Source organism: Aptenodytes patagonicus, chromosome W (assembly GCF_965638725.1).
Source record: "Aptenodytes patagonicus chromosome W, bAptPat1.pri.cur, whole genome shotgun sequence".
In the NCBI taxonomy this organism is placed as follows: Eukaryota; Metazoa; Chordata; class Aves; order Sphenisciformes; family Spheniscidae; genus Aptenodytes; species Aptenodytes patagonicus.
Window position 1 is genome coordinate 42,548,180 of NC_134981.1, and position 12,467 is coordinate 42,560,646.

The window sequence follows — 12,467 nt, forward strand, 5'->3', positions numbered from 1 at the left end:
AAGTCATAACTGAAATGACTTTTTTTTTTTTTAGACATCCCTTTCCATGTTTCACAAAAATGAATTCTCTGTTAAAAGAAGATTCAGTGACTTCCTTGGCTTGCACAGCAAATTAGCAACAAAGTACATGCATATTGGTTACATTGTGCCTCCCACTCCAGAAAAAAGTATTGTAGGTAAGTCTACTTTCTGTAAGGTTGAATGTATGCATGTGACTTCAGTACTATAATATAAATGAAATATTTTAATACCAATTCTGCTTGTAAAATAAATATACATGGAACTTGGTAAAGTGGTGGGACTTACTGTTATGTAAGCAAGCTCTGGGTGTGACTTAAGGTCCTAGTGTAGAGACTTTCTTTGGCTACGGATAAGTTGGGAAAACTCACGGACTCTGTAGGACCTTTCTCCAAAGAGCACAAAGCTCCCACTTTAAACTTGAACTGCCTACCCTTCAGTGCTTGGGTGGTGTCCTGGTTTCAGAGGAGTGAGCGAGCAGCTGTGTGGTACTCAGTTGCCAACTGAGGTTAAACCACAACAGGTGGTATTTAGTCCCATCTAAAAGCGTATAGTCCACATGCTTATAATTTTGGAGAGAAGAGGAAAAAATATAGTTTTCTAGGCTGATTTAAAATGAAGCATCTTAAAGCAGAGAGCTGGCAAAACAGCTGGAAGTAGATGACATGCATTTACACCACACACATGTTTATTTTATTTTACTTTTTAAGTCTGAAGTCTTAATATGAAATGTCCTACTGTTGTGGTTTAACCCTGGTAGGCAGCTAAGCACCACACAGCTGCTCACTCGCTCCCCCTGCCGAGAGAATTGGAAGGGTAAGAGTGAGAAAACTCATGGGTTGAGATGATAAAGACAATTTAATAAGGAAAAAAGGAAGGGGGAAAAAAACCACACAAAACCCAACACATAAATAAAAACAAAACCAAGATAAAAAAGTGATTCAAAAAACCCAAATTGCTCATGACCAACTGACCAATGCCCAGCCAGTCCCTGAGCAAAAGCAGCCCTGGCAACACACACCCCACCCCCGCCGCAGTTTTTATTGCTGAGAGTGATGTCATATGGTATGGAATATCCCTTTGGTCAGTTGGGGTCAGCTGTCCCGGCTGTGTCCCCTCCCAACTTCTTGTGTACTCCCAGCCTACTCGCTGGCGGGGCAGTGTGAGAAATGGAGAAGGCCTTGATGCTGTGTAAGCACTGTTCAGCAATAACTAAAACATCATTGTGTTATCAACAATATTTTCATCACAAATTTAAAACATAGCACCATATGAGCTGCTATGAAGAAAATGAACTCCATCCTAGCCAGACCCAGTACAATCTCCACCCCTTATTCCATACCATTTACATGATGCTCAGGTGCCACACTATCTAATCCATCATTAACTACCACCACCCTTCCCGTCCTTTGATATATACACAGATATCATTCCCCTAGTCTATGGGCCATCCCTCTAAAATGTCCATAAAATGCCCATAAAAATGTCTGTTAAGTTCATTTACTCCATGATTTTGGGCTCCATCTGTTATGGTCATCACTCAGGACAGGAGGGATGGTGTGTTGTGTTGAATTGTTGTCTAACGAATCCAGCTCAGGTTGCGTCACCGCTTCACTTGCCTGGTTCCTCATGACGTTCATTCTTCATTGGTTCATGTGACTCCTGCTGTAATACCTTTGAAAGACAGCAGTGTCGTGGTTTAACCTCAGTCGGCAACTGAGTACCACACAGCTGCTCGCTCACTCCCACCCCCAACCCAGTGGGATGGGGGAGAGAATTGGAAGAGTAGAAGTGAGAAAAACTCGTGGGTTGAGATAAAAACAGTTTAATAATTGAAATAAAATGATAATAACAGTAATAATAATAATAATATACAAAGCAGGTGATGCACAATGCAGTTGCTCACCACCCGCCGACCGATGCCCAGCCAGTCCCCGAGCAGCGGCCCCCCCGGCCAGCTTTCCCCAGTTTACGTACTGAGCATGACGTCACATGGTATGGAATGTCCCTTTGGCCAGTTTGGGTCAGCTGTCCTGGCTGTGCCCCCTCCCAGCTGCTTGTGCACCCCCAGCCTTCTCAGTCGGTAGAGCATGGGAAGCTGAAAAGTCCTTGACTAGTGTAAGCGCTACTTAGCAACAACTAAAACATTGGTGTGTTATCAACATTGTTCTCATCCTAAATCCAAAAACACAGCACTGTACCAGCTACTAGGAAGGAAATTAACTCTATCCCTGCTGAAACCAGGACAAGCAGCCATAGCAGTGGTGACATACAGCATCATAAAACACTGTCATCATATAGCAAGCCCGCAATGGAGGGATCTTCTGAGAGGCCAGGCAGGGTAGATAGCTGTTTAATCTTCTCCGTACTCAAGGCAGCTATACCAAAAGCCTACCTTGAAGTACCCTCTCCTGAGGTAGTCTATGCCAAGGATGCATGTACCCTCCTGGCCAGTTGCAATAGGATGTTTTTGCCACTCATTCACAGTTAGGCTTACCGCAGCCTCCAACACAGACAGCTGTTTGGATCCCCCTGTCACTCCAGAAATACAGATGGGTTGTGCCCCTTTGTAACCTGATGGCATTAAGGTACACTGTGCACTGGTGTCAACCATAGCCTTATACTCCTTTGGGTCTGATGTGCCAGGCCATTGAACCTACACAGTCCAGTAGCTTTCCTCCGCCTGGCCGGAGGCAGGGCCCATTTATTCCTGGTCGGAGTATTCATTATTTGATTTTTGTAACTGCAAACCAGAAGTCCCTTCATCAGGGTCAGAAATAAGATCAGCCCTTCTACTCTGCCCAATAGAAACTGGAGCAGTAATTTTCCTGTATGGACGCCTTTTGGCTGTTGTGGGCAAAACAGACTCGACTTGAGGAATTTAACTTAACTTAAAACATTTAATTACTGATTTGGGTATTGGGGAAAAAAAGAAGACAAACAAACACTTAAGGAAAACACTTTTCTTCCCCCTTTCCCAGGCTCAACTTCAGTCCAGACACCTCTCGTCCCCCCTTCATAGTCTCTACTCCCCTGGTTATTGGCGCATCTTACACTCAGTCCCTTCACAGTGAGGCCACAGGTGGTGCAGGAGGTTGGGGTCAGGACATAGTGGTTTCTTTCTGCCACTCCTTGTTCCTTACTCTTATCTTCCGCTGCTCTTTCCTTTTACTCGTTTCCTCTGCTCCGGCATGGGTTCCTCCACAGGCTGCAGTCCCTTCAGGGGCGTACCTGCTCTGGCGTGGCATTCCCCCTACTGCTCTGGCCTTGTTTCTTTTTTCCCTTGATATTTACCGCCCTTTCTTAAATATGTTTTCATAGAGGCACCACAAACTTCTCTGGCTCAGCTTTGGCCTGTGGTGGGTCCATTGTTAAGCCGGCTGGAACCAGCTGTGACCGGCATAGGGTAGCCTCTGACCTCCTCCCACAGAGATCACCCTTGCAGGGCCTGCCCCCCCTCCCCCACCCCTTTCCATTTATACCCAATGCATTAATTAAAAAGAAACCCTAAAAAACAACCCAAAACAAAAAAATCCCACACACTTATTTTTAGAAATTAGAAAATACTAGAATAAAAATATTAGTTATGTGCATACCAATCAATAGACTTATAAACTAAGATTTAATTTCTTGTTCTACTTTATTAGAGTAATTGTTTTCTTCTGAACACAAGTGACCAGTAAGACTGTGTCCTTTATTTAAATTGTCTTCATAAATGCAAATTCAACTAGTTTTTTAATAACTTTAATCACAATAGATGTATTACAGGAAATTGCATATTTCATGGATCTCTTTCCCACAAACGTGTGCAGCATGCGGTATTTGTGTTCTTTGTATTCTTCTGTGGTGCTTTTCATTGTAATTTGGCTTAAACTTAGCTGAGCTTAATCTTCTAATCATATCAGTTACGTTAATGATTTCTTTATGATAATGTAAAATCACTATGATGCAATTTTCTTCAAAGGCATGACCAAGGTTAAAGTAGGCAAGGAAGATTCTTCATCTGCTGAATTCGTAGAAAAAAGAAGAGCAGCATTAGAAAGGTAATGTATGTATCTAACTAAACATCAAAATGAATTTTAATATATTACATGGGCTCTGTAACTGACATCTGGACCATCTGTGCTTAGGTGGATTCTGGAGTCTGTATGCAGCTGCCCAATTTTTGTGTAGAAATGGAATAATTCCCATTAATAATAGGAAATGTAGACTTATTCATAGGGAGAATTACAGTAACCTCTCTTCAAACAGGTCACTTCTTAAAATTGAGGTTGCAGAGATCCAGTAAGCAAAACTTTCTTCTTCAGCTTACTTACACATTGTGATTTTAAGGCATTAAATCACTTCAGTGCAACTATTTCATATGAAATTGACTGTTGGGCAGGGGGAAGGATGAAAGAAACCTTTAGTCAGTTGAAACTATAACTGCCTTCTGATGACTTATAATGCATTAGCGTGACTAGCTGTATTTTGATGTAAGAGAGAGCAGATCTCTGTCACCCAGCACTGGCATACAACTAGTATTGTTCAAATACCTTTGCTATGGAAGGGTGTTGCAGGAGAAGTCAGAGATCACTCAGACAGATCTGATCTAGTAGTTAGTTTATTGAGTTCTAATCAGTAAATTTAGGTTTTGGTGCTGGGTTCTCGCTGATAGCCTTGCACAATAGGATTAACTTTGGTTAGGCCTACTTGTTGAGCACCTGCCCGGTCCAAAGTTCAGTTAGTTCAAACAGGAGGAGTGTACCCATCACACTCTTCACCCCGTGACTACAGTCAATCCACTTTACTTCCCAGAGTGGTGGTATGGTCACCTCTTGCTTCTGTGCCATGAATATAGGGCGGTAAAGACATCACCTTCTCGATAGGCTGGTAAATAAGTTAATATATCAGATTTGCTGATTTTTTTAATAATTACATGTTCACTCATAGCTATTATATGTTGAGATAAGCGCCATAATTTGATATATAAACCAAGGGTTAACAATAAATGCAAAACTACAGAGATTAACAAGACTACAATTGGGTGTATCATCAAATTCAAAGCTCCAATTGCTGTTGGTGACCATCCAAGGGGAGTTTCCCACCAGTGATGTTCTCCATCTTTCTTCACTCTTTCTAGGACGCGGTGTATCTCCTCTGTGTCATGATGGACGGTAATTAGGGTTCTTTGTCCGTTGTTTCGAACTCGTTTTAGCAATTGACACAGGTCATCATGTTGCAACAGTTTTCTTACCAATGCGAGATTCATTCCAATGGGGGTAGGTAATAAATCTTGATACAATGTATAGTTAGATTGTAACAGTTGGTGGGTTGTGACAGGAACTGAATAGTTAGTCGCATCCCATAATTTCAGTAAAATTGCAAATACAGATATTTGAGTGATTGTGTATATCTACAGTGGTGTTGTCTATAAATAGAAAATCACAAAGGGTTCTCATACAAACACATCCAACATATACAAGTACAGTTTCAGGGGTTTCATCGGGATGTATTTCAAAATAACAAACATTTTGTTCAGTGTCAAGACAGACGTCTTGGGCCTTAATGGTATTACTTTCACAAATAAATCCTTGTTGTTTCCGTACAACACGTGTCAACATCAACAGGTTGCCATTTGTTCCCATTTTGTTGGGCCCATCCATACTCTGTGTTCTAACGGATAGAGGACAGTTCCGTGGTGATTTAATCCCAGTTCAATAATTGGGTATATGGTGGATACCAAAGCATTGTATATTTATAAAAACAAAAGCTGTGGCTTTACTGTCGGTAGGGTCATAAGTGAAGTTGACTAGCTACTACCAAGATTGGAAATCCTTTTCGAATTGAGTCACATTATCCCAAATTACCTTTCAAATCTCAGTGGGCAAGGTGCCCTCATCTCCTTCCCTTATAATTGCCGCTATAGTAGATTGCACCCATAACTGAGCTTGGATACAGCTAAGAGCTAGAGAAACATTATTCTGGGTGACGCCAAGTGCGTCTACAATTAGTTGGTGATCCTTCTCATTAATTCTTTCCCATTTAGGCAATATATCAGATAAGAGCCATTGACTAGTTCCCAGTGCCAGCAAAGATGATCTTAATGGATGTTCTAGTTTATACAAATCACTTGTTGCCGAGCTTAATTTGTTTGCTAAAACTTCAGCGTCTATGTTGTTTAATACTCCTAATCCTTTTCCCAGGACGCCAGTCACATCTCTCCTTGCTCATTTTGGAGAGGTGAGGGTTTGCCCGTGCAACCATGCTAACCACCCTGTATAGGATGTATTTAGGAATGGTGAGCAGGTAGTTTTAATTGCAGAGATAGTTCCACTCGCTTGAGGGACCATGATGGATTAAATAGCACTTGTTGCTGGCCTGTATATTTAATAGCATAGGGTCCAATTTCAGAAATCTGTGGGGATAAGGTTTCAACAGTCTTATCGGGGGTCTCAGAGGTAGTAGGATGCATTGTGGACAGATTGTTCTATCTTTTGTTTCTATCCGATTCACCATTTTAATAGTTAAAAGGGTGTTTCCATTTGTGTAGTTTAACACACCGCATCTAATAAAGATGGTTCTGCCTTGTGGGGTAATAAAGTGATAGTTCCCGTCTACCTTTTCAGATTTTTGCTCCTTACTGTTTTGTTGGCTAATGATTGTTATTGTTAAGTTTTGTGTCAGATTTCCCAATATTCCTGTATTTCCAACAATCTTAAACATGTATGATTCAGAATGTACTGCAGTTACCATATTGATTAGTACAAATAAAAGAATTGGGAGCTTCCACCCCGTGCGTCGGGCTTGTCGATGTATAAATCGGATCTGGTTCATGTTGGAGATGATTACTCCTGTGCGAAGGATGAGTATTCTTCCAGTGGTTGACCCAATCTCCAGGGGAGGTGTTTTGGTATTGTCCCTGGTACTGTTCCTGGAAAGGGAAATAACACAAGTCTCGGCGGGGAGACTCCGGACTGGTTACCCCTTCTAGTGAGTGGCTAGGGTGTATCCACCTAGCACTAATATGATGTTTAGCTACACTGCTGTCTTTTGTTTTGTACAGTGCTTGCCAAACGGCGGCAGCAGCTTGTCCAACAATTCAGCCAGCGTTGCGTGAGCTATAGCGGGTGAATGTTTATAGCCCTGAGGAAGTCTATTAAAAGTAAATTGTATCCTATCCCAGGTAAAAGCAAATCTTTCTTTATCTTCCTCCTGTAGCGGCACCATAAAGAACATATCTTTTACATCTAGTACTGCCATCCAGGGGTGAGCAGCAGCCTGAAGGGCGGCGGTTAATGTAGCAATGTTTGGGATGGCGGCTGTAAGAGGAGTGGTGTTTGCATTTAACTTTCTATAGTCTGTGATTAGCCGCCACCTCCTGTCTGTTTTTTTTTTAACTGGCCATACTGGGGAGTTGTATGGGGAGTGTGTTCGGGAAATAATGTGTCTTTTTTCTAAATCAGCTATGACCTCCGCAATACCCGTCCAAGCAGCGGTGGAGATAGAATACTGAGGGACATTAGTTATTTTTGAATCAGGCAGCGTGGGTGCAGCTCACAGCAAGCAAGCTATCCCAGTTAACTGATGCCCACTGGTAGCTGCTAATTTTCGCTCAGCTAACCAAGGACACTCCGGGCGGCCAAGCGACCAAACACTACCGTCCAACAATTTCTAGACTTGTCCTTGTAATATTTCAAAGCCTAAAATGTTTTCTTTCCCTGGAACTACTGCTAATTGGTGCCTTGATATCCTTTTCTCTCCTGGCAATAACAAGTTTACTTTAGCTACAGGGCATATCTTACTTTTGCCGGTAAATCCTGTTATGTTAACCCTTTGTTGGCTGGGCTTAACGTTAATTCTTTGGGCATCCAAATTTGAGATTATTGAAATTTTAGTTCCTGTGTCAATTAAAAATTTTACTAGCTGTCTTTGGGGGCTGACTAGGACATAAATGTGAGGGCCATCTGTGTTATCCCATTGATAAGCTTTCATCAGGGCGTTTATGAGATTGGGGGTCTACAGGGGCAGAGATAGGGTAATTACCATATGCACCCCTGTTTTTCATAGCCTGAAGGCAGGCTGCTTTTGAAACAGCAGTAGAAAGTTAGCTTAATGATCTTATTGGTATAGCAGTGGGCTCCCTCCTATCCCGAGGGTCTATGCCCCCCTGCCCAATAAGCTATTCAGCACGTGATAGAATGCGGTTCATTGTTAGGGTCTGGTCCCCCTGTTAAAAATACCCCGGTCCCCAAAAGCTGTCTGCTTCATCTTGATTTAACATAATACGATCTCCCCCTGTCAGCGAAACTCGCCATAAATATTCAGTTTCGCTTTCGCCAGGCTTCTTCCCATATTTTTCCTGCAAATTAGCTAATTGAAGGGGGTCCCATGGAATGGTTCTCAGCGTATTCCTTTGGTTACCCCGCTGGGGCCCTACGGATGCTTCAGTTTTAATAATAGGGGCCACCTTAAACTGCGATTCATCCAACTCACTCTCTTCACTACTGTCATCGCTAAATTCCTGGTCAGGGTCACCCCATATATCTCCATCCCAATCTTCCGGAGACACAATTGACTTACAGATCTTTACAGGGTCTGGGGGATTGGGGGCCCAGGTTATCATTATTTCTAGTTTGTCCTCTACTCTTTTTCGCTTTTCCTTTTCCTCTCCCAGTTGTTTCAGCAATTGTTCTATTCGCAGAGATAACAGCGTTTCTTTTTGCTTTCTTTGTTCAACCTCATCTTGTAACATTCTCATTTCCTTTTCTTTGCATTTCTTATACTGACATGCTGCTTCCAAACACATTCCCAACATCTTGCATATTATTCCCTTTTCTTTACCATTTTTCAGTTTCCCTCTCGTGAGGTTTAACTGTTCCTCTGTCTTACTCCAATTATCGCAATTTTCGCATGCCCAATCTCCGTGCCTCCGTAAGTAGTCAGTAATCGAACCCGCCATCCTGCCGACTGTGCCAATTTTGTCGCAGGAGAAGAGTCAGAGATCACTCAGACAGATCTGATCTAGTAGTTAGTTTATTGAGTTCTAATCAGTAAATTTAGGTTTCTAAAATATTTAATAAGTACAGATGGATTGGCGGTCAATACTCTACTATTTACTTCACTTAAAGTTAGTATGGGTTACAAAGATCATCGCGTAAGCTTACTATACGTATCTAAATGTTGCATGCATGCAAAAAAATGTCACTTACTAACCCATCGATGCCTGGTGTCAGGTAAGGGATCTCTCAGCCTCGAGGGGTAACCTTGAGAGGCATCCCTACTCAAGGGGAGATCACTGCCATGCAGTGAGATCACCTGCTATGGAGGGAGAGCTCAACGGACCCTGATGGCTGCAGATATTTATAGTGTAAAGTGGTTGGCTTGTAGTCAGGTTTTCTGCTGTGTTCATGCAGTTTCTGCCGCTTATCAGCCTAGTCTCCAGCCAAACCATTTTTGTGGTTTTGGTGCTGGGTTCTCGCTGATAGCCTTGCACAATAGGATTAACTTTGGTTAGGCCTACTTGTTGAGCATCTGCCCGGTCCAAAGTTCAGTTAGTTCAAACAGGAGGAGTGCACCTGTCACAAAGGGTACTGTCACTGATGTGCTGCATCATCCCTTCCTGTTGACATGGCTGGTAAAGCCTTTAGAAAGCAACTAGTAAAACTTCTATAACTTATGGTCACATACAGCTGAGTCAAGTATACAGACTTAATTTTGGTATGATTTTATAATATGCCCATTGCTGTGATGTGATTCTATATGATTATTACATCATATGAAAACAATACACCATTTAACAGTTTCAGTTAAACTAGAAAATTAATAGAAATCAAAGGTTTTTGATTGTATGTCACAGAGCATATCTAACAGATAATATATGAAGCTCTTGAGCTTTTGGAGTTCCAGAAACATTCTTAATTGGAAAAATACCTCTTCAGAATCTTGTTGCTACCATCCTTCCATTTCTTAACTAATAGAAGAACATCTGAACTGATGTTGACCCTCAAAATACTGATAGGTTGTCCTGTCTTACAGCTGTCCGTCACTAAAGATTGGTATACAGCTTAACGTTTGCTACTTAAAATTGCACCCTGAAGTTACTGAAGTAGTTCTGTCACTTGGAGCAGAACTCTGAAACACATCCTGGCTATACAAGAAGCTGAAAGAGTGGTGTTATGAGATATGAAGACTTGGAATAACAGCTGGGATTGGAGTAATTAGACTTAGACAACTGAACAACCACTTCCAGCTTCCAGACAACTTTAGATCTCTGTCTGTGATAGAGATGACTGGTTTCCTCCTTGGTTGGTCACTTGAACAACAGAACTCGGATTAGGAAAAGTTTAATTCACAAATTTATGTGCATGCTTTAAGTGTTGCTTTTTCATTTATTTGTTAAAGAAGTATACCATTAGTATACCACTTTCAGTGAATGTTAAGCACTCTTTCCATACTGGGGAAGGGACCCCTCAGTACTTTTGACAGTGTTGGGAAGGCTTCACAGTATATTCCATTTCTTTTTTCAGAAAGACCATGAAAGTCTTATCTGGTAACGAGCAACTTTTTCATCATGTTCCTAAGCCAATTTTAGCTAGCTTTTTCATTCAGAACCAAAAAATCACCTACCTACTGAGGTGTTCAAAAGGTATTTAGAGGCAGTGGTTATGTTGCTGTTTCCTAAAGCCAAGGAAAACATATTAATGTGCCCCAGAAAGACCAAAGAAATCTGTTCTAGATTGCTCTTTCTAGATTGCCCAGAGCTATGGGGAAAGTGGGCAGGAAAGCAATGTGCCGTTTTTATTGAGTTCACTGAAGTTTATGCCTTAGAATAGTGAGCTTAAGTACTACAAGTCTGACAGGTGTCTTCAAGCATACCTCTAGTTGTCTCCAGTGAAAATGTTAGTTATCTCCCTTGGAGTAAGTGCTATTCTCTAGCAGCAAAGTTCTAAAGAAAAAGCTCTTTGCTGCATCAACTTTAACTTGTACTTGCTATTGACTGTTAGAACAAGCAAGGAAAAGTTGAGCAATCTAATGTATGAAATAGTTTCACTGCAACTCTTAGCTTCTTTAGGAAGAAAAATAAGGATCTGGTGGCCATATCTAATGGAGGATGGAGAAAATACATTGTGTTTACAATATCAATGTACTCAAACTTTCAGTTAAGTCCCAGTCTATATAACTCTCTAGGACAGTTTCCAAGCAATTTGTGACTGTAATGGGGCAGTTCTGGTACTTTACAGCTGAGGCTTGAGAAAACTAAAGCTTTGCAAAAAGTACAAATACTGTTAATGGTGTTCTGTTAGTATATCTTAATTGGCAATATTGCATACTTTCTCATGCTCCTATGATCTTTTGAGGTATTAAGTTTCTGTAAAGCATTCTTGTAAATATCAGACACTTTCCGTTAATACATAATATTAAAATCAGTTATGACAAACTTGCAGCAGCTTTTAGTGAATGAGCACTGTAGAAATTTCCCTCTTCAACTCATATTTGTACAATCAATAGTTTTTAGATCCAAGCAGAAATGCAAAAAATTGCAAAAGGAAGGAGTTGCACTAATTTAACTTCTGGGTGGATGAGGCCTGTAGAACTAATATAGGTTGAAGGCTGTCTAGCCAGTGAATAAATAGTTCATACCCAGAACAAGATCAGCTCACTTCTCCAAGACTTCCTTTAATTCTAAAACAAGCCAGCCAGAATTAGCTGTAACAAAAAGCCTGTTCACTGCATTGTATGAGAATGTGTTTAAACAAGCCCATCTATTTTCTGGCTTAAATTGGTTGTTGTTAGAGCAGGAAGCCTTCACTGAGGTGTTAAAAATATTAAGTATGTTATTTTAATACTGTGCAACATAGTTTTATGGCAAATTATGACACCTTAAGAACTTTGATGTAAACAAACTAGGTTAGAAACCACTGCCAGCAACATGTCTTTAGAGGTGACTTTACAAGTGTTCAAACCCCATTAGATAATTGTTGTGGTTTAACCTCAGTCGGCAACTGAGCACCACACAGCCGCTCGCTCACTCCTCCCCCCCGCCCCCTGGTGGGATGGGGGAGAGAATTGGAAGAGTAGAAGTGAGAAAAACTCGTGGGTTGAGATAAAAACAGTTTAATAATTAAATTAAAATAATAATAACAATAATAATAATATAATAATAATACACAAAGCAAGTGATGCATAGTGCAATTGCTCACCACCTGCTGACCGATGCCCAGCCAGTCCCCGAGCAGCGGCCCCCCCGGCCAGCTTTCCCCAGTTTACGTACTGAGCATGACGTCACATGGTATGGAATGTCCCTTTGGCCAGTTTGGCTGTGGCCCCTCCCAGCTTCTTGTGCACCTCCAGCCTTCTCAGTCGGTAGAACATGGGAAGCTGAAAAGTCCTTGGCTAGTGTAAGCATTACCTAGCAACAACTAAAACATCGGTGCGTCATCAACTTTGTTCTCATCCTAAATCCAAAA

General features: G+C 41.4%; 1 protein-coding gene across 2 annotated transcripts in view; it reads left to right on the plus strand.

The window, feature by feature from the left end:
• Positions 1-12,467, plus strand: part of LOC143171977 (sorting nexin-2-like) — a 57,613-nt gene that overhangs the window by 24,641 nt on the left and 20,505 nt on the right. For both annotated transcript variants that reach the window (XM_076361160.1, XM_076361161.1), the window contains exons 6-7: positions 35-176; positions 3,983-4,061. In XM_076361160.1, the coding sequence (XP_076217275.1) occupies positions 35-176; positions 3,983-4,061 (221 nt within the window). The remainder of the gene's footprint in view (positions 1-34; positions 177-3,982; positions 4,062-12,467) is intronic.